Source organism: Carettochelys insculpta, chromosome 9, assembly GCF_033958435.1.
Source record: "Carettochelys insculpta isolate YL-2023 chromosome 9, ASM3395843v1, whole genome shotgun sequence".
NCBI lineage: Eukaryota > Metazoa > Chordata > Testudines > Carettochelyidae > Carettochelys > Carettochelys insculpta.
This window is the reverse complement of record NC_134145.1, coordinates 63141382-63163780: the sequence shown is the minus strand read 5'-3', so window position 1 is coordinate 63163780 and position 22399 is coordinate 63141382. Positions and strand designations below refer to the sequence as shown.

At 51.6% G+C, this 22399-nt stretch overlaps 1 protein-coding gene across 3 annotated transcripts; it reads right to left on the bottom strand.

Annotated features, from left to right (window-relative positions):
* Positions 1-3030: 3030 nt before the first annotated feature.
* Positions 3031-21239, bottom strand: LOC142017978 (dimethylaniline monooxygenase [N-oxide-forming] 2-like). Of its 3 annotated transcripts, none has more exons than XM_075003348.1 (9): positions 21172-21239; positions 19320-19546; positions 15567-15755; positions 14897-15059; positions 12481-12623; positions 11437-11636; positions 9166-9521; positions 8017-8089; positions 3031-6865 (listed from the first exon to the last, which is right to left on the bottom strand). In XM_075003348.1, the coding sequence occupies exons 2-9, from the start codon at positions 19449-19451 to the stop codon at positions 6517-6519; spliced, it is 1605 nt and encodes a 534-aa protein (XP_074859449.1). In that variant the 5' UTR covers positions 19452-19546; positions 21172-21239; the 3' UTR covers positions 3031-6516. The 3 variants fall into 3 exon arrangements, with proteins under 3 accessions (XP_074859449.1, XP_074859451.1, XP_074859450.1); XM_075003350.1 differs by having other exon boundaries at positions 19320-19510; positions 21172-21205; XM_075003349.1 differs by having other exon boundaries at positions 19320-19541; positions 21172-21200.
* Positions 21240-22399: the final 1160 nt, after the last annotated feature.

The window sequence follows — 22399 nt, the reverse complement described above, 5'->3', positions numbered from 1 at the left end:
AAAACCCTTCACCCAGCTCTGGGCATGGCTGTCCTCTGTCAAACTGTTGTAGCCAGTCACCCTGGGTCTGTCAGAGCTTTGAGAGCATCAGAGAGGTGGAGATGAACTAAACCAGCACAGCTCAGCCTGCAGTACGCCAGGAGCCAAATTAGCAACCACCATTTAGCCCAAAGGGCCACAGCGGTGTGAACTCACTGGGGGCATCTACAATTCCAATTAAGCCTGTTTAGATGTTTGGACGATATGACCAGGCTATGAACAGTATTCCCACAGCAAAATGACTGACCAAGTGTTATGATTTTATCAGCTCCAACTGGTTCACAGCACAGTAAAGGCAGCCTGATTGGTTGATAATTCAATTACACAGTGGCTTAATATCATGTGCCATAAAGAGCATCGAAACGCCACTTGTGGCTCATGAACCTCATTTTGAGCATCACTGGACTAAACTAACAACTGTGGGTATGTTTATAATAAACAGAGCAGGCAGAAATACCCCCGATGGATAAGTTTGCGTTCCATAATCTGCAAAGTGATCGGTCTTTCTATGGAAGAATTATTGGTGTTAGCAATTAGGATAGGTGTCTCTCCAGTGCGTGACAGAGACTGACATTGTGGTGTCACAGAGAACCTTGCCTGCTGCCTCAGGGCGAGGCCAGCACATGCATAGAGCTGTTACCCACCTACCAAAGGAACGTAACTCCACAGGTGGAGTCAAACAATTTATTTTTTTGGAGCCAGAGGACTAGATGAAGTGTTCTCCCCCAGGCGGATGGGCTGGGCTGGGCTGGAGAGGCAAGTGGAAAGCTCTCTGAGGGAATCCCACCAACATCCTACCCCCTTTATGGGGCTCCCAGCACCAGGGCAGAACTGGTTATCAACAGAGTACTCCGCAATGCACAGGCTGGGTCTAGCAGTGGTCAAGTTAATTCCACTGCTTCCTTGGAGAATTATTACTATCCATGTAGATTCCAGCAGTGCCTATCACCATTCATCGTGCTGGGTGCTGTGCAAACCTAGGAGATACGTCTACACTACTGGGAGGGTTGACCCCGCCAGGGTCACTCTTCCGGTGTTTGATTCTGCACGCCTGGTAGAGACGTGTGAAATTGAACTCCGGGGTGGACGGACAACCCCTGTACTCGATGTCATGAGGAGGGTGGGAGACTGACAGGAGAGTTTCTCCCGTTGGCTCCCTTTGGGCTGAGGGCCAGGTAAGTTGATTGCCGATAAGTTGATTCCAGCTACACAACCTCCGTAGCTAGATGTGAGCATCTGCAATTGACTGACCTGCCTCGTGTAGGCCATGCCACAGACGACTGGGTGGTTTCGATCTGCACCAGGCCTTTGCTTTGTTTTGTAGGCGAGCCGCTGGTATGCAGAGAGAGAACCCTTGAGAGACAGGCGGGATTCAGGGGCATGGCAGGGAAGTCCCGGGCACGCTCTGACCCACTTCTAACTCATTACCGAAAAAATAGGTTAGATTTTAAATCGACCCCTTGGTTTTCGCTGAAGGAGCAGGAACAGACGGAGAGGTTCTCTTTCTCTCTGGCGCTGCCTAGGCAGAGCTGGTTACAAACAGCATTCCTCCCACTGTTTCTCATTAGAGGGCGAAGCAGAGAGAAAACCTTTTCCCAACCGGAGTGAGGCTCCTTTGCAGCAGCAGAGAGAGGGGTGGCGGCTGGCTGACAGAAAAGCAAGTGCTGAGAAATAACTCTGCCGAGCAGCTGCAAAAGCTCCGAGCAGAACGGAGCATGGCAACGTAGCCTTTCCCGGGAGGGTTACAAACCCCACACAATGGGTTAGTGCTTCATGCGCACCTCTCTGGCCGGCACTCCATGGGGCTGTTCCCCAGAGGTGCTGTTCTTGGGGAACTGTCCTGCCCGTAGCTGTAACTGGTTTGGGAGGAGGCACAGGAGTCCTTGATATAAGTCGGGAATTGGGACCGTAGAGTTGCCACTTAAATGAAATGATGTATAATGAGGAATTTTTCCCCCACAAGAAATAACGTAACTAGAGGGCGATAGGGCCTGGAAGAGCATAAATTTCAACCTAATGTGCCACTCACTTACTGTACCATGCAGCTGAAGCATTTTAAGTGACATTTAAAGAAATGATCCCAACCCCAAACTCATGTTAAACCATTGTTATCCAACGTGCAGTGTGGGACAGGAGAGCCGCTGAAGGTGCTGGGAGGGAATGCTCATTTCCCATCTGCTAAATGATGTAACAACCCAAGTGTGAGGGATTTCTACGGCACGTTCCTCAAAGTGCCAGCAGTGTAAGAGCGAAACAACAGATATCAGTGTGACGTCTACGGAGGACTGACTGTACGTGGGAGGCGGTTCAGTGATGGGGATATTTCTGAATACACTATTGATTTTTGAACGGATACTGCGGATACATCCCTGGGATGACAAAGGGAGGACTCTGCTGGCCAGGAGGAGTCAGCCTCAGGCCAACGAGCTCTGGCCTTTTTGCAGCTCGGGCCTGACAGGGACCAGTCTCTGGCTGAAGGTAGTCAAGTAGTATGTTGAGTTCACATCAATCACTTGGCCATCTTACTGCATGTGTAATCCACACACCTACAGCTGTGGCCTCCTTTAGTGGCACCTAGGCCACTTACCCAGAGAAAGAATGAGACTCCTTGCCAGCCTTAGCTGAGCGCCAGCTGGCTTTTATCTCAAATTTTAGAGGCTCCTGCGCTAAGCTCCAGAGGCCCCAGGTTCAGGTCCACGTGTGGGTGATTACACATGCACCCCTGAGGCTTTTGATACTGACATCTACAGAACACCAGCAATATACAGGCTTCATGTTCTTGCCAAGGCCTCACTTTCCCTCCTCCTCAGAGAATTTTTATCCAAGAGACTCCATAAAATCCAGCAGGAGCTCCCTTACTCATCGATTGTGCATGGAAGGTACTCAGCTCTTATGGTGATAGACAGAGAGGTGCCAAAAAGAAGGTAGCCCCACATTTAATGGCAAATATTTCATGCAACTCTCCTAACAAAGAACAACATGCTCCATGGCCACAGCAATTCATTTTATTGCTTATCTATTCAGTACATTGGAACAGACCTGGCAGCTTGCAATGGGTCAGATATGCCACCTGATGGGCATTGCTATTAACAGGAACAGTGAATAAGAGAAGCAGGTTTTCCTTTCCTAGCTAAAGCTACCTTGATGAGAAGGTGACAGGCTTTTCACTTCCACCCCCAGCTGAAATCTGTGCATGCTATTAGTGCAATCCCAATAAACTCTTGTTTAACCCGTATTTGAGTAACCAGCACTCCCCAACAACCGCCGTAACTCCTGTGCGCTCTCCATCCCCGTCCTGGCATCAATAATGTCTCATTGGTTTAGACTCTCCGTTTAGGTGGTAACTTACAAACCTCACATGTCTTGGCATCCTGTTCCTCACAGAAACTAAAAAGACAGACTTAGTCTAGCCCTTTTAATCATGTAGTTAGCTGACAATTTAAATAGATAACAGGCACTACCCATCTCCTCTGAGCCTGCTGCCAGATCTGCAGGGAGTGGCCTGTTCTTAAACGGGAAAGCTGGCAGCCAGGGGGGCATGCACTCCAAAGCTAGCTGCAGCTACCTCTGCAGTGTTACCCCTGCCGTGGGGCTCCACCTTGGAGGGCTTTGCAAAGCCCTAGAGAGCTGCAGCGTCCTGCCCAGGCCCATGGCTGTCCTACAACAGAGCAGAGAGCCAGTAAGAAAAGTACAGGGAGCTGGAGCTGGGGTTTGTGTACAGCCCTGCCCCTCTGTGCTGTGTGTGAGTGCAGCTGGCAGGTTCCTCTGCACTCCTACCCAGCCTGAGCAGTGAACTCTCCATTATCCAGAATATTTCATTTTCTGGCACCCTCCCAGTCCCATGGATGCTGGGTAGCAAACCGTTTACTGTCGTATCACATGATCATTTAATGAAACCTGCTCTACTGCATAGCTCCCAGTGGGCAAAGAGAAAGGCCTCATTTACCACAAACTGCAAAGGGCTTAATTAAACTGGTTTTGTGAAACCCTTGCCTCCCCTTATTGAGCTTTAAAAGTGCCTATCTTGGGGTAGCGTCAGCTCGTTAGCTTTTGCCAAATGCACTTAAACTGAGCTAAAATAAGCCACTGGCTCCAGTTTTACTGTCAGGTTAAATTCACAGGGTTAGTTCAAATTTGGTGTAACTTGCTGTGTGGATAAGGCCAAGGTTTCTATGGCAACTGTAGTTCTTAACTTCCTGGATTTGACAGGTTTAAAATCTCAAATGTAGCACTAGGAGTTTTCTTGTTTTTTGCTTTTTTTTTTACACTGAACTCCTCAAACGTGAAGGAAGAAAAAGTCAGTCAAATGTTTTCCTGTTTCATAAGCTCCCACAAGGGCCCAGAAGAAGATGCATAAAATTTATGCAAGTGCCAGAGACGTTATATATTTATAATGTGTTTCCCTCACAAAGGTCTCAGAATATTCTCCCTCTCTCCAAATCTAACAACTTTTCATACCTAATCTCCTTTTTTTTATCTACCTGATAAAAAAACAGCATAAAAAGTTCTGGTCAAAGTGAATGACCATTATATTCAGGATGGTGGTGCCAAGTGTATAATCACGAGGAGCAGCTGCTTGGAAATCAATGTCTTGTTTGCACTGTGAAAATGTTATTGGCAATACCATGAGTACTACAAAAATACATGTACACCGGCCATTAAATGGAGTGAGTCCATTTTAAAGACAATTGGGCCCCCTCCATAACCGCTAACCACATATCCCTTTATCTTTAAAACAAAGTGCTCTCAATTACTCCTCTCTCCAAACACAGAGTGCTACTTGACTGCTTTTTGTTTTGATCTTGAACTCAGAGGAACTTGTTTTATGTTCCTGTAATTAACAAAAGAGAGGCCAAACCGACCCGTCTCGAGCTTGCAGAAAGCATGGTTTCAGACTAAGTCGGGAGTTTGCCAAGTTTCAGCTGGAACCCAATTCATTATGAGCAACACAGACAGAAATTTGCACTGAAATAAACTCCCATCTCAATTACACCATCACTAATGTAATGCTTAAAAAAAATTGCATTTGCCACAGCTTTGGGCTAGATATTCCATTGACTTCATTCAAGCTACACTGTTTATAGCAACTGAGATTCTGACCCTGCACTAACAAGCTAGTCGAAGAGTGCCTCCAGATGCTGTTGCTTTCCTCAGTAAACAAAAAGCAAGTTACCCAGCAGGCCAAGTAGCTGGCAACATTGTGCATGAATCAGGGAAAGGGAAGAATAGATGACAAGAGTTATCCCACCCACCCTGCACTTGGCAGGGTTACTACCCTGTTGTTCTCATGTACGGTTTATCAGCACAGATGGGGCCAGCCCAGTATGTAGGTCAATGAGGTGTTTTATGATGGACAAAGCTAATGGGGGTTAAAGTGGAAGGTGAGGGTTGGTTGGCCCCCCAAAAACTCCCAGGATGTCAGCCCAGGGTTGTGAGGCCTTTGAGAAGCCAGCTGGTGCATAGTGGGAGTTTTAGCCTTGACTTCAGTGGGAAGAGAGTTAGGCGAACCCTAAGCACTGCTGAAAATTCCAGTTGGCCTCTTTTGTGTCTGGGAGTGGTATGGGGGCTGAGATTTCTTACCTGGGGTTGACTGAGGGTTCAGCTCAGGTCCAACCCTAGGAGCAAGCTAAACATGTACAGGTCGAACCTCTTTAGTCCAGCACCCTCAGGACCTGATGGGGGCTGAACCAGAGAATTTGCCGAAAGACAGGAGGTCAATATTGTCTAGCAGCATCACCAACCCTTTCAATGCTCACTGGGCTCTTAGAAGACATTTACGGGTAAATTAGAGCTAAATAACAGCACAGAACTGTGAGAGCCAGGCCTGGTGGCTGGAACCAAACTTTATGGGACCAGAGGAAACTTGGCCACACCTATAAGTGGACATCTGCTACCTAGCCCATGGATGTTACCGGAACAGAGAGTGCCAGATTAGAGATGTTCAACCTGCAGTTAGAAATTTTACAGGGTAGGCTTCACTTTTGCATGTTTGGGGGAGAGTGACACAGCACAATTTACAGCTATTGACAGGGTTGGGTCTAATCACTGGCTCACAGAAACTGTCTGGTCTGCGTTTCTGCCCCCACAGTCTTTCCAGATCTTGCTATCAAACCGGAAATAGGGAGAGTCTGGGAAAGAGAAATGGTCTCCTGGGTTTAGCAATGCAGCTTCCTGCCAGTTGTTTGACCCGAGTTTAGCCCGAGGAAGAGCATCCAACCCTGCGGTCGGACCTCTGGCATAGCCTGCTTTGAAAGAAATCTTAACCCTGAGCTTTGCTCAAGACCTCCCATCAAATGGGCTGATTATCAAAAGTGATCCTGAGCCCCCACAGGGTTCAGAAGCCGTGGGCACTCAGCACCTCTCTGGATCAGGCCCTAGTCCTGTCTATGGCAAGGAGGTTGCTGCATTGAAGGGGAAAAAAGCTCTACAGAACATCCTATCCTGCCTATGAGAACATGACCTATCACGGAGCTCAGACTATTGGGAACGAGCAAAGATTGCAACCCAGAGAACAAGGAGGCCCAGGACTGTAAGCAGATATGGAACCAGGGAGTGGTCTGAGGAACGGCGCACCACTCGTGTCTTGGTAGGTTTGGTGATCCGCGCCCTCTGGGTCAGGATGGCATTTCGGGCTCCGTCCCACTTCCCCGGGCCAGTCAAGCGGAACTGGAAGGGGCTGCAGGGGCCAAAGTAGATGGTCAGGGCCAGTTTGGGATCCTTCAGGAGCAGTGGGAGGATTCTGGGCCTGGCTCCCGCACCCTCGGCGAGCTCATCCAGGTATTCAATGTGATCGGTCTGCAAGGTCTGGCTGTGGCTGGTGCCAAACCTGAGGCCAGAGAAAAGAAAGAAAGAGATGCCCTGCTGCTGTCATAGCTGTGATCCCCATGCCTGGCCTATGATGCTCCTGGTTCATACAGACTAAAGAGGTGTCATGCAGAGTGCTGGCAAACAACACACTAAAGAGATGAGAGCTAGCCCGGGAAGCAGGCAAGACACAAGGAGAAAAAAGGGGCTTCAGAGCACCAGGAGTCATCCCAGGTAGACTTATGGACCTGTGGTCCTTCCAGAACAAGCACAGGCATGACATCTCATTGCCACCAAATACTGGAAGGCATCCCTGGCTATTTTGGAGCCATGTTCATCAGTTACTAATGCCTGCCCAGTGGGTTTGTCAGCTCCTTCATACGGGCAAAGGCAGAAAACGTTAGTTGAGAGAGGAGCTTGGTAGACACTTTTGGTTGTCAGATTACTGTAAGTTTGAATGTTGATGAACTAGTCAAAAAACGAGCAGGCTTACAGATCCTTTCCAGGGGAAGAACTGGTGATATTTGTAAGTGTTAGACTACTCAAGAGACTACACTGGTATAAATTAATGTGGTTCCATAAACCTTTTCCTGGGGGCAGTGGAACTGTGTAAACACATTTAAGGTATTCGATACACAGCCAGCTCTGGCACCCAGAAGAGAAATGCTGAGAACCCAACAACTCAAGCCATGTGTCATAGCTGCCTGCTGGGGACCTAGTCATTGAGCAGGTGGAGTATATTTTAAACACATGGGCTGTGTTTGCACTACAAAAATAACTTTGAAGTTGCTTACTTAGAAGTACAACTTTGAAGTAAGCAACTTCAAAGTTGAGCGTCTACACACGCCCTACTTCGAAGTTAAAAACTTTGAAGCAGGACACTATTCCATGCCTGGGAAAGGAGTAAGAATTTCGAAGTTGGGCTCCCTACTTTGAAGTTAACTTTGAAGTAAGGGAAAATGTGTGTAGACTCTCAGCTGGCAACTTCAAAGTAGTGCCTAACTTCAAAGTTAGTTCCTAACGTGGAGACTCGAATGCCAGCCAAAGCTTTGAGAAGACTTTGGACTGCACGTGCTGAGAGAGCAGGAGAAAGAAATACCATTTCCTCTATATGCATCAATTGTCCCTCTGACGAGTGGAGAATAGTAATACCAATTTGGTGATATTTCATACCACTTGATCCTCTTCTCTCTCCTCTTGATGAAGTCGGTCATCATGATGCTCTCTGAGGGCAGCTTGGTCAGCCCTAGAAAGTTAAATTGGCTGTTACTAATAAGTATTGAGAATTACCGGGGGACCCTAGCTTTGAAGTTCAGATCTGGATTTGAGATGCTTCCTGCCCTGGTCAGTTCTATCAAAGTAGTTTGCATGTTCCACTGCAAATGCTTACAAGTGTTGCTTTACCAAGGCCTCAGCAGCAAAGGGGACTAAATTCTCCATTGGGTTGCTTCAGTTTTGCCAGATGGGCTGTGAAAAGACAAAATTTACTTAATCAGCCCTTGTGGCACCTCACTCCAGTTCAGCCTGGGGACTCTGAGGTATGGCGGATCCTAACTTCCCCTGACTTCAGGAGAAACCCTTGGTAGATCTGGACTTCAGTGTGTTCACAAACACTCATTACCAACATTCACAACAGAGCAGTCCTGTTTGACAAGGATACATAGTGTTACACGTAGGTAGCAAATACTATCTAATGGCTGGATGAAATCCATCATGTAGCAAGATGGGCATTTTTCTAGCTTGCCACCTCAGTGAGGAGTTTAGTTTAAACTATTAAATGCTAAGGAGGGAAAGAAAAGATTTTTCTGCTCCTCTAATCCCACCTTTCCTTTACAATAACATGCCGACAAGGGATATTAAGGAGCCAGCCCCCCACTGAGCAGTAGTCAATAAATATGAAACCTTTGTCTTTAGAACCTGCTTTGGGCTCCTTTCCTGTCCTGCATTCCCATGTATCTTTCTTATCTAAATCAAACATGTTAGCATCTTCCAGCAGAAACCATAAGCCAGACTGACCCCCATGCAAAGGGCATTGCTACCAATGTTCCCACTAATCTTTTCCATCCAGGGCAGAATAAGTTTTGTTATGTGCACCGAGGCACATGCGAATGTGCACCACAATAGAAACGCAGCCTAGCTGCAGGTGCTCTCATCATCTGAGCGGTATTTGAATATCTCCTGAGCGGCCACACAGGGAACGTGGATTACTACAGATTGCAAGGGCCGTTGTGCCCACCTCAGCCTTAATCTGGTCATGTGGTGTCACATGTTCCCCCTGTTGGTGGGTAATATGCATGGACCGTAATGTGCCCATCCACTTACCCTTAAAGACTCTTGTAGCCCAGCGGGCCTGCAGTTCCGCGTTGGGCATGATGGGCCCGAGAGGCTGTATGAGGCCAATGACAGCCAGCGTTGGCTTCTCCAGCTTCGGGGGGAAGACGTGCTTGTACAACGGGGCCTCATTGTTTTCTACTCTGATGATGGATGCCTCCAGGAAGGGGAACGAGAAGCTGTAGCCGGTGGCGAAGATGACCACGTCCACGTTCTCCTCCACCGTCCCGTCTTCAAAGATGGCGTTGGTTTCAGTGAATTCCTTCACGATGGGCTTCACCGTCACACTGCCGCACAGGATGCGGCTCGGGAGGTCGTCGTTGAACACCGGCTCTTTCATCAGGGCTCTGGAAGGAAGCAAGGTGGCGGAGACTGAGGCTGTGCATAGAGCGTGTGGGGTCCGTACAGCCTAGCTCCCCTAAACGGCCTCTGGGGTGCCAGGACGGAGCGCCGAGGATCTCACAGCCACAGCTTGCAGCAGACACGACTTTTGGGGTTTCTAACAACGACCACAGGCCCCGGGGCAAAGTGGGGCCAGGAGCAGTTGCCCTTAGCGCTACCATGGTGCTGGGATCCCCACAGCGGTGCAGAGTAATGGAGCAGCACTGCCAGTGCTTCTAAGGGCCTTGAAGCAGCAGCGGTGGTGGTCAGAGCCCTCGGTGGCCTTGAAAAGCTGGGCCTTGAGGTTACTGCTCCCTTTGCCCCCCCATCAGCGGGCCTGGGGGCAGAAATAACATGTTAGCAATCGCCCTTTTACACCCTCTCATCCCTACTTTCATCGGCTGGCAGGGTCTCACTGAATCCTACCACTGGCCTTCGGGCCAGTTCTCTTCAAGAGTCTCAAGCGCCCACAGATCGGAGGCATCCTCAGCCCGAATACCGGAGTGCGGGGGCAAGCACTCACAGGTCTGAATGAAACCAGCTGGAAGGAGCTGAAGGTCTGAAGGCTGGGCCTAAGGTGGCCCAGGCTGGCCACCGAAAAACTGAGGCCAGCCAAGGGAGAGGTTTTTGACCATTTCTGCTTAAAGGGATGTATTTCCTTGTGCACCAAACGGAGACTAGTAGCATGTAGCCAAGCCTTTGGGCTCCATTCCTGTGACTGCCTCATTCTCACCCTCCTTGAAACTGTTTACTTAACTGTCTTATGAAAAAAAATCAAAGCAAATATTTCCTCTTTCCTGGCAGGACTTAGGTTCCCAAGAGCATTTTCCACATAGTTTTAGAACACAGTTGAGCCCTTGCCAAGGAAAGTGCTGGATTAGGGGAAAAAAAAATACCCCTAACTCCTCCCCCTCACCCCCTACCACTTATTTTACTGGAGGATGCACATGTCTTGACACATTGGAAGCAGAGATGGGCCCAACTCTTCACATCTGCATCAAAATTTCAAGCAATCCCAGTGGATTTTGTGGGAGATTTGGGGAGTTGATTACTGCAAGGTGAAAAAAAGAATGACACGTGTGTGGATAACGTGAACCCCAAGAAGTATAGGATCTAATATATTCAGGGTTGTCAACCCTCATGCTTCAGGGCAGGCTTGTGTTGGAGGTCAGGAAGAAACTTGCCCATGAACACTGTCTTCCATAACTGCTCACTACAGAGTTTCTGGCATCTTCCCCCAGAGCATAAGGTCCTGGCCAGTGTCAGGCAGCCTGGGGCAGAGGGACCCCAGGCCTGATCTAGTCTGGCCAATCCTACATTCAGTTAGACTATGTCTACACTTGCTCCGAACTCCGAAGGCGGCACGGTAATCAGGCTGATGGGAGATTACTAATGAAGTTTTGCGATGACGATGCAGCACTTCATTTGGCTAATTCTCCCCCGCGCCAACTTCGAAGCGTCAAACTTTGAAGTGCCGGCATGCCGTGTAGCCATGGGCACCCCCTACTTCGAGGTGCCTTTACTCCCCAAGCGCTGGCATGCCACACAGCAGCAGGCATTTCAAAGCAGCGGGTGCCCGCAGCTACGTGGCATGCCAGCACTTCGAAGTTGCCACGGGGGAGAATTAGCCTAATGAAGTGCTGCATATTCATTGCAGCACTTCATTAGTAATCTCCCATCAGCCTGATTACCATGCCCCCTTTGAAGTTCGGGGCAAGTGTAGACATAGCCTAAGAGTTTAGCCCAAGTATGGAGCATGTGATGCATGAGGAAGGACAGAGTATGGCCCCGATAATAATTACGTGATTCAGACGTATGTGATTCAGACTCCTCTCTCTTTCCAACCACCTCCCAGATCAGCCGCACAGTAAAACCACGTACCTGTTCAGAGGCACCAAGCCGTAGTTTTCATGGTTAAACCACTGGTTCATCTTCTGTTCGTACACCCGTTGCAGAATGGGCCAAGGCAGGACGCTTCTGATCAAATTGCTGAATCGGGTGTGAAATATAGTGTCCCAAGGATAGCCGTCGTCGTCCACGCGGCTCATTACCCACGAGCCGCTTCTGGTGCTGAGGATCACCTACGGGGCGATAGAGAGTGCCTCTTTAAACACTGACACCGGCGCTGTTTGTGTGGCAAATCCCAGCCTAGGTTTCTCTCCGGACATTGAACATCCTCCACTTGAGGCCAACCAGATCAAGACAGAGAAACAGTTTCTCAAAACAGGGGATCCTCCCCACCGCCCCCGAGCAGCATTTTCTCTAATTTCTTCCATTAATGGGCAGAATAAATTTTGTTCTGCGCACCCAGATATGTGTGGATGTGCACTGCCCATAGAAACATGTGCTGGAGGCTGTGGGCACACTGATAATCAGCTGGGTGGCACTTGACGCTCCCTTGGGTGGCTACCCACGTGCTCAGCTTATGGGGAACACTGCTCCCGAGACGGCGTTTCATTGGTTTGGAGGTGGATTCTAGACAGACCAGCCTCAAAGGAAGGCTCTTGTGTAGCTCAGGCGAGCTGGGTGTGGCTCTATCCTCTGTTTGTGACCATGGGCAGATCCCTTAACCTGTCCCTGCCTCAGTTTACCATTTGTACAATTTCTCTCCCCACGTATTTTGTCCATCTTGTCTTTTTAACCTGTAGACTGGTCAGAGATGCAGGCCCTTTTGGCGTGTGTATGTATTGGGAACAGCGCAATGGAACTGCAGTTGCTGGGGTGAGGTGGGGGCAATAGGGCCCTCTTGAAACACACTAAAAAAAATCATTTGTAATAATCACACCCAATTTTAGAGATTTGGGCTTTCGTGCCTGGGACTTAGCAGGTCCCTGGACCACACCAGGACACATTATGGCTGCACTACATGGACTCCTGCAACCAGACTCGCCCCAGAGCACGAGGGTAGCAGGTGGAGTCCCCTACCCGTTTGGCTCTGTGACAGAGCTCCACAGCTATATCGGCCGCAGAGTTCCCCATTCCGATCACCACCACTGTCTTCCCCTGGAATCCGTCGGGGACCTTGTACTCCCGGCTGTGGAGATACTGGCCCTTGAACTTATTGATGCCTAGGAAGAGAGGAGGAAGATGGAATCCTGTTGCTGAGAGATGGGTTTTCAGCTGCTAACATTGAGGGTATGTGATTGTACCCCAGGTCACAGGCGGTACTTTTTCCCCATTCATGTGCAGAATAATTTTTTCCATGTGCACCAAGGCATCTATGAATGTGCACCAGCAATAGAAGCAAAAAGCCAGGCTGTGGGTGCTCTGCTAACTGGCTGGGCAGCATTTGACTCTTCCCTGAGTGGTTGCACAAGCGAACAGCTTCCAGGGAAGGCTGGTCTCCCAGAGGCTCTTACGCTCATCGGGTCCAGAACTGGGGCAGTGGAAAGATGCCCCCAGCCCCACCCCCTAGCTGCCTGGAGCAGACACTCACTGCTGTAGCTGTCTGAGCCCTTTGCCTGCAGTCCTCGCTCACTCTGAGGGAGTTACTCATGTCGGAATGCCAGCGGGCCCCGGCCAAGTGTTAAGAATGGAGCAACTCTCTGAGTATGCCTGGTATGCTCGACCAGTCCACCCCAAGGTCTAGCTGCCTTCTGAGGGAGGCTTGGGCCAAGCTTTGATTGTGCCAACAATTTTTCTTCTGCGCCAGGAGAAGCCACTTGGTTAGAATAGAAGTGGAACCGACCCAAAGCAAATGGGCCCCTGAGCTGCAGTTTTACCGAACGATCTGAATATCACGGAGCGGGTGAGAATGGGGATGATGGAGGTTGTGCCAAGGCAAAAAAGAGACGGAAGATGCAAGCTAGCAGAAGAGAAGACTCAGGAGGTAAAATACAGCAATGGAGGGGCTAGCATGTATACAGCAATCCCCTGAGTTACGCAAGGGTTGTGTTCCCACACACACTCACGTAACTCGAATTTCGCACACGTCGGGGCAGGGGACAGCTTTTCCCTGGAGGAACGTGCGTTCTGCAGCCGGGGAAGCAGCAGGAGCACCCAGAGCTCCTTTGGAAAGGTAAGTCCCGGGGCTGGGCAGGGGGGCGGGTTAAGCATGGTGGTGGGGTGGGGCTGCAGGGGAGACTGGGGTTTAGAGGTGAGCTGGGGCTGTGCGGCCCTGCGGGGGGTTGAGCCTGACCCAGGGGGTGGAGGTGAGCTGGGGCTGCATGCATGGGGAGGGGTGAGCAAGGCCCACGCAGGGGGGTTTGGTCCAGGGTAGGATTTTAAGTTGTGCTTAACTCGCATTAATGTGCAACTTGAAATCACTTGTTTTATATCCAGTAATCCCCAAAATGCACAACTAGGGAGGTGAGACAAGAGCATCCCCCAGGTAACAGCTCTTTGGCTTGACCCCAGCATTGGTCAGGGCAAGGTATATGCTGGCTGAACCTACAGACTTTCACAACGCTCTTGCTTTAAATTAGTCTCCTATGAGGAAAGCGAATCAGCTTGCTGGGCCCGGTGGGCCAACAGACAGGGCTGTCCTGGAGGCACAGTGTGACCCCTATTCTGCACATGGGGCCCAGGATCCCACCCCACTCCACCTCCTCCCCGAGCAGCCTGGCTGGGGATTACTGGGGGCAGGGAGTAATCCCCCCTGCTTCCGTTCATAGGACAGCTAGGGCAACCACCGCAGGGATCCCAAAAGCACGGGGCCCAGAGCAGCTCCCCCATCTTGTCCGATGGACGGTATGGCTCTGCCGACAGCCACAGTGGACCTTGAGGGCAAGGTGTGTATGAGGCTGGCTCCATGCCCCTGGAAGGGGCGGAGCCTCAGGTAGAAGGGGTGGGGCCAAAGGCAATCCGCTCTTAGCGCCTCCCGGAGCATGGTGCTGCGCCCACCAGTCAGCCTTAGCAATGGCCGGACTGCAGCACTGCCCCCGCCTGCTTCACAGGGGCAGAGCAGCACTGCTGTGGCACTTCAGAGGGGCCACGCCACTGCCAAAGTAGCAGCATCCGGCGTTCCAGGCCCCGATGCATTTACCTCCCTTGCCCCGCCCCTTCGGTGAGCCTGGCTGGGCCCTCTCTAGCACGCCTGGAAGTGACTGGAAAGACAGCCATGGGCTCCGCAGGACATGGGGTCCCTTTGCATGCAGAAGTAATGATTTGGCTCATCCAAGAACTGGACTGCTGAAAGGGGCCAACATCTCATGAGGGGCAGGCAGGAGTAATCAGCTCCAGGGAGTCATTAACCTGGTCACACAGTGAGCCGAAAGCTCCCACTCCAATACAATTGTCACTTGCTCACCCTGTTTTTACAGCCTCTTAGCCTGGACACCCCTCCCCCCCGACTCTCTCTCTCTCTCTCTCTGCAGGAGGCCTTTGGGACCATAGCTCTTACCAGGAAAAGACTGCAGTGGGATATAGGATTCGATATGGTGACCCATGCAAACCATAACGGCATCAAACACGGTGGACTCTTGCTTCCCTTCGCTCTCGGTGACAATGATCCACTGGCCGGTGGTAGGAAAGTCCTGGCATTTTCTTACACTGATGACCGTGGTCTGAAAGTGGACCCAAAAATACACCACTGCTTTTGCGCAAGCGCTGTGTTAGGGGCTGAACAGACCTGTTGTGACTCTCACTCTGGGCGCAGCTCAGGAGCTAGGAAAGACCTAGGCTCCACATTCAGGTTTGGCTTAACACAGGAATGCCAACCATGTACTTAGCAGGCTGGAAATGGGTACATTTATCCAGCCTGCTTGACAGAGCCAAATTTTCCACAAGGCAAAGCTTTCATTGAAGCAAGACTGTAGCCCTTCCACTGCAAACAAAACCTGCCAGCTCTGCATGGAATGTAGCACTGTCCTAGCTTGAAAGAGGGGAATGAATTAATCCAGTTCATCTTAACTGGATGTTAACTCTTATGCCTAATGAGGACAATTTGCCTGTTTGTAAGAAAAAGCTGGGATGCCTGCAGGAGGGATTGAATACAGGACAGTCCCTTCGACACCTGGTCACCCTGGTGCAGAAAACAAAAAAGCAGCGGGTGCCGTCTTAACAGGCCATACCTTGAACTTGATGTATTTCAGCAGGTCGAAGCGCTTTGCATACAGTCGCAAATATTCCAGGAACCTAGTGTTGTGCAGGAAGTTTGGAAAGTGCTCCGGCATTGGAAAGTCACTGAAGCAGGACATCTCCTTGGAGGAGTTGGTGAAGACAGACTGGTAGATACTGGCCCTGCCATCCTCTACCTTTTCCTAGAAAATAAGAGACAAACCAAGGTGCATTTCAAAAGGTTGCTAGGTAGTGCCATACACCAGGTTTTCCATATTGCTGTGACACCCTCGTTGTGTCATTGTGGAGGGCTCTCGCCTCTCAAAACAGAGCCAAAACTTGTTCTTTGTGGCAGGTATTCTCCTTTGTAAAGGTGGCCTTGTAGTTAAGGGTGTGGGCTAGAACTCAGGACACGTGCTCCAGGCTCACATCTTGTGGAGGTCACATAAGCCCAGGGCTAATCAAAGTTAGGAACCTAAATACCTTTAGGTATCTGTCTGGGCCTCTATTTCCCATCTGTGAAATGGGAACAATGCCACTTCCTTTCTCCTGTGCTCATTTGATTCATCTACGTTTTTAAAAAGATTTTTTTAGCTGTTTAAGTTCGATGATGGCTCACTTGGTGTACGTACAGTACTAACCTGGAGCGTTCAGATCCTGCTATCATAAAAATAATATGTATGACAGTTCTGGGAGAATTCTGCAGTTGTTGCACGTGAAACTGCAGAATTCCCCCAGCACTGATAAGAATGGCTGCAGCCGTAGAAATTCTTGTGACTTGTGAGCTGACTGCATGCCTGATCCATTCTTTTGCAGCACTGAAGTTGGGCCAGGTCACGATTTCATGACCATCTAAGTTCATCTACAGCCCTCTCCCATGCTGCAAGACACATTTGTCTTATTCATCCTTTGGCAGATGTACAGGGAAAGTGTTAATTGCTTCAGCTCAGCGGCACAGAATTGCACGCTTCCCCTCGTGTCACTAGCACCATAGTCAGTTACATTATAGTCAGTTACATTATAACTGAGGGAACAGAAGCATGAGCTATAATTTACCATTCATGATGGCTGCCTAATGAGATTACTCTGCTAGGGCAATAATGTTTCTATGGCATTACTTGGTAGACAGTTCCCAACAAACAGCACACTCTACGTGTCATTTATGTGGAAAAAAGCCCCTACTCCACTGCTCGCACAATTTTCTCTCATTTGGGAGAGGATAACAGACCAAGGCTGTGTCTACACTAGCCAAAAACTTCAAAAGGGCCACGCAAATGGCCATTTCGAAGTTTACTAATGAAGTGCTGAAATACACATTCAGCGCCTCATTAGCATGCGGGCGGCCGCAGCACTTCGAAATTGACGCGCCTCGCCGCCGCGCGGCTCGTCCAGACGGGGCTCCTTTTCGAAAGGACCCTGCCTACTTTGAAGTCCCCTTATTCCTATGAGCAGATGGGAATAAGGGGACTTCGAAGTAGGCGGGGTCCTTTCAAAACGGAGCCCCGTCTGGACGAGCCGCATCAATTTCGAAGTGCCGCGGGCATGCTAATGAGGCGCTGAATGTGTATTTCAGCGCTTCATTAGTGAACTTCAAAATGGCCATTTGCGTGGCCATTTCGAAGTTTTTGGCTAGTGTAGACATGGCCCAAAGCACATTGACAAAGCGCAGTCAAGTCACTTAAGACATGACCATAAGGTGCTCAGATAGTTTGGTGCTCAGAATCTCCACAGAATTTGCATGAAGGGCGGATCTGATCCCTCGCGTGAAGTACGAGACGCACCTCTACTTTTGCAGATGCATAACCCTGGGCATGCCGAGGACCCCTCTCACTGGGGTGTCAGGGGAACAGCTTTATAGGTACTCTGCTGGCTAGGTGGCTTCTGGGCACCAACAGGACTGGGGCAATTTGCTCTTGGCAGGCAATTTATTTAAACATCACCAAACGCAGCTCTAATATCTGTGTTACACAGTCACTCTGACCCCGCAGAGAACAACCCAGCCAGGGAGACCCAGCTGCTGTAGAGTTGCCAGTTTTGGGCTTGGCCGTATTCCTGGAGGTTTCATCACTTGACAATCTTCAGTTAATGATGAAGGACTGATCACCCTATCAGCAAGTTCAGACTCATTTCAGAGGGGTCACTTAGCTGCCAAGGGGGCGGGGGGAAGTGGGGTGGGAACCAATCTGCCTTGGTTTGCAGAGGGCACAGCGGCACCTAAGGGTGACGGGGATACACTGGGGTCTGGTATGTAAATTAGCTTGCCCTAGCGCGGTGGTCCCCAAACGTCTCATGTTGTGAGTTCTGCCCCTGGGAGCAGGGAGCTGGTCTGTGGCGCTCAGTGGGAGTGTGTGTGTGGGGATGGGGGTAAGGAGGCCTGAGGCGGGGAGGAGCTATGCCTGGGCTGGGACCCAGGGGCTGAGGCCACGGCTGAGCGTGAGGCTAGGAGTGGAGCTGCAGCCAGGCTGTGGTTGGGGGTCGTGGCTGACTGCAGGGCTGTGGCCAGACCAGGAGCAGAGTGGGGCTCAAGGGTGCTCCCTCCCTGACACCCCCGCCCCCGTGTGCTGGCCCAGGCTCTGTGCGCCTGCCAAAAGTTCCTCTGCTCACGCACAGGATGTGCCCTAGTGATCGGGGCCACAGCCATAGGGTATTATGTAAGTTCCACCAACTGGGCGCCACGTCCCTGTGCCCTTCACGTGTAACGGCTTCTGGGACCTCCCAGACAGCAAAGGGAACCTCTCTAATCTGGCCGCCTGGGGATCTGACCGGTGCCGAATGGGAGAACTTGCTGGGCTGCAGGAGACCAGTACAGGCTCCGTTCCCACGCACCCTCGCGTAACTGGACTTTTGCCTAAGTCGGGGCCGGCTCCTTTCCCTGGAAGAACGCGTGTTGTGCAGCCAGGGAAGCAGCAGGAGCACCTGCAGCTCCTTTGGAAAGATAAGTCCTGGGGCTGGGGGTGGGGCAGCTGGGGAGGGTTAAGCCTAGCGGTGGGGTGGGGCTGCAGGAAGGGGTGGGGGTGGAGCTGAGCTGGAGCTGTGCGGGAGGGGTGGTTGAACCAGGTGGGGCAGGGGGTGGAGCTGAGTCAGAGCCATGCATGGGCGTGGTGAACCGGAGCGGGGGAGTGTTGAACCCAAGCCATGTGCGGGTGGGAGGGGGGTTGAGCCATGCTCGGGCGGTGAGCCAGGCTGCCGGGGGGAGTTGAAGGGTTGAACCGGAGCTGTGTGCACGGGGGGGACGGGGGGGAGCAGTTGAACCGGGGCCGCATGGAGCCAGGCAGGGTTGAGCCAGGGCTGGGGGGAGCAGGGTTGTGAGTTGCGCTTAACTCGTGTTAATGCGAGTTATGCACAACTCGAACTCGCGCTTTTCGAGGGTTTGCTGTATTATCCGGCACATCACCAACACTTCCACTGCTGACTGGGCTCTCAGAAGACCTCTGGGGTAAATTACAGCTAAACAAGAGTCAGAGCAGGGAGAGCCAGGACTGGGGGCTGGAAACAGACTTTATGGAGCCGTGGGAGACTTGGCCACACCCATGATGTGCTCGTCCGACTAACTACATCCTGCCAGACTATGGATATTGCCAGAGGAGAGTTCTGGATTAGAGGGGTTCAGTCTGTACCTCCCTCTTCCCCCTCCCTTCTGGATCCCTTCTTTGCTTGTGGCCAGGCCTGAGAGCACGGGGGAGCCAGGCCCTTTAGCAAGGGCAGAACAGAGGAGGCCCCATTGACAAGCAGCCAACGTGCCAACCAGCAACAAACCTGCCACTCACTTTGAACCTCCAGAGGCCCCCGATGTCGTCGCTTCTCTCGAAGCAGGTGGGCTGGAGCCCCTCGTCCAGGCAGCACTTGATGGAAGTCAGCCCGCTCACGCCGGAGCCGATCACAGCAACGCTCTTGGCCATGGCGGTGGGTATCTGGGATGCTCGCACGGGGAATCCCCTTCGCAGCTTCAGCAGAGCAGCTGGGGGAGTCGAGGCAGAGGGTCCTTGGCTCTGCTCTGCGGGAAAGGGCAGGAGGACAGAACAGAGCCTTGAGCATTCAGGCAAGCGCTGAGGATGGGCTGTGGGGCTGTGAGCTTTCTGGCAGTGCCAGGCTCCTCAGCTGCCCCAAGCATCCTTTCAGATTGCCAAAGTGCCCCTTGTGGTGGGATGATGCCGAGAATGAACTAAGCCTTGCGGGGTTAAATGTGGGGACTCTGGAGCACTCGCTCCCTGGAAGGACGGGGGCTGGGGAGGGGTAAGAGAAAGAGCCTCAGGCTGTGCCTGTAAAGGGGCAGGAGGTCGGGGAAGAGTGTGGGTGATTTGGGAGGTACTTGGAGCACAGGAGATACCGCGTGGGAGAGGCAGGCTAGGAAAGGGGGTGTCTATAACAACTCATATGTCCTCCAGGTGCATCACAAACACAAGTGACTGACCCGCCCACAAGAACAGCTTAAGGCTAGAGATGGGGAAACTGAGGCAGGCCAAATGAGTGGCCCCAGAGCTCAGTGCAAGGGGGGCACCAGAGGATTCTGCAGTTAGTGGTGAGCAGGAGAGGGACGTGAGCCAGGGCGTGAGATCTGGCACACAAGGGAAGAAAGAGGCCCACTGGGAATGGAGAAAGCAGGGAAGAGGTGGGGGAATGAAACGTGTGTAGTTTGACGTCTGTGTTGGGCCGGGGGACAGCATCAGCCGGGGAGGGAGGGAACGCATACCACGCTGACGGCGGCTTGCAGTTTGGGCCCCCCCCCAGCCTCCCTCCCCCCACAACTGCCTCCCCTTTGCTGTGAGGCAGGAAAGATGCGGGCAGGTAGATGGAACGGGAGAATGATCACAAAACCCACACAAACGCTGTTGGAGCTGTACGGTGTGTGCTTTGGCGGCCCCGGCCCCTGTTCAGGAACCCACCCGACAGCTCCCACCCCAGTGGCTTGGGCTTTTATCCCCTGCCCCACCCCACAACTTTCAGAGGTCTCCGGGCTGTACAGGAATCCCTCAAAATGTGCAATTTCGAGTTGCGCTTAACTTGCATTAATGCAAGTTAAGTACAAGTCAAAATCCTGCTCCCCCAGCCCTGGCTCAATGCCCCTGGCCCCACAGGGCCCTGGTTCAACACTCCCCCGCCCCAGTTCAACCTCCCCCACGTGGCTCCAGCTCAGCCCAGCCCCCCCACACCCACCTCAGCTCCATCCCCCTGTGCAGCTCCAGCTCACCCCCTCTTCCCCACAGGGCCACTCGGCCCTGGCATAACACCACCCCCTCTGCCCTCCCCGCAGCCCTAACCCACCCAGGCTTAACCCCCTGCCCTCCTCCCCTGGCTCCAGCCTGCTGCCAGGTTTAACCCACCCCCAACCCCAGGACTTACCTTTCCATGGAGCTCCAGGTGCTCCTGCTGCTCCCCCGGCTGCAGAACGCGCATTCCGCCGGGGAAAAGGCCCCCCCCCCCGACTTAGGTGAAATTCGAGTTATGTGAGGGAGCAGAACCCTCCCGTAACTCGAGGGACAGCTGCAGCGGGAGTCCCTCTCCCTCTCTGCTTAGGAAGCGACTCCGATGTGGAAATTGTCGCTTGTAGGTAAGCCCTGGGATTGGAATCCTGCTCCCGCCACCCCATTCCTCCTCCTCCTCTTCCCATTGCTTTCCTACCTGGCTTTTCCCCTTCCCGTCCGCAGCCAGCAAGCTGCCTCCTCCTCCCAGGCTGTCTGCTAGGCAGAGTCCCACACCCGAACCAAGCAAGGGGCTTTGTACATGGGAGGAGCATTTATCTCACTGTCTCAGACATGTGCCCTCCTGGGGAGTTTGTCCTGTAAAACCAAACTCAAAAGCAAACAAGGAGCCTGGAGGAACAGGAGCAGATAGGCTTGTCTACACCGACAGGAATAATTTCTGTCCATGGACACAAACCTTTCCAGCCCATCAGTAAGGTGCTGTCCTGACTCCTGCCAGCTCTGGGACCCGCACGCCTGCATTTTGATTAATCTGAATGGATTTAGAATTAAATTCTAGAGACAACTAAAAAGGGAGGATGTGCCACTGAGGCTGCTGTGTTGCCAACTCTTCTGAGTCTTCCAAGACCTCCCAGAATCTCCAGCTCCCGGAATCAAGGGATTATGTGAGAAAGCTCATTTTTCTGGGCCAGTGCAACATTTTCCTGCCCTTGGGGTGACAGAATTAAAGAATCATAGAATCCTGGCACTGGAAGGGACCTCAGGAGGTCATTGAGTCCTGCCCCTCACCCAAAGCAGGATCAACCCCAACTAAATCATCCCAGCCAGGACTACATCAAGCTGGGCCTTAAAAAACCTCTAAGGATGGAGATTCCACCACCTCTCTCGGTAACATACAGTGCTTCACCACTTTATGGGGCTTCAGAAAACTTGGCCACACCCATGATAATTGGTCATTCAGCTAACTAGAATCATGCTGGGTTACGTAGGTTGCTGGTATGAGAGTTCTGGATTAGAGAGGTTCAGTCTGTACCACCCTCTTCCCTTCGGTTTCCCTTCTTTGCAGTTGGAGGACACTGTGAAACGTGCCCTCCCGGCTTGCAGAACCAGGGGGTGAATACAAAGCACACACCAAAGAGCCCCCTTGGACTTTGGGGGCTGGAAGTGCTGAACTGAGAGCATTCACTCCGCCAGCACATGTGGTTTGGCTGACAGTTGGCCAGCTCATTTCAGGCATCCGTTAGCACCAGTGAAGCAACTCTCAGCAGTGACAGAAATACATAACTAACCCTCCCCCTTCTCCCACCAATCAGATTTCAGAGCTGCTGGACTTGCACTAGAGTTATAACCTTTGGATCCAGATTCCAAATCCACCCACCAGTGTCTGGCACTATTCGTTCCCGTCCTGCACCTAACACAGAGCAATA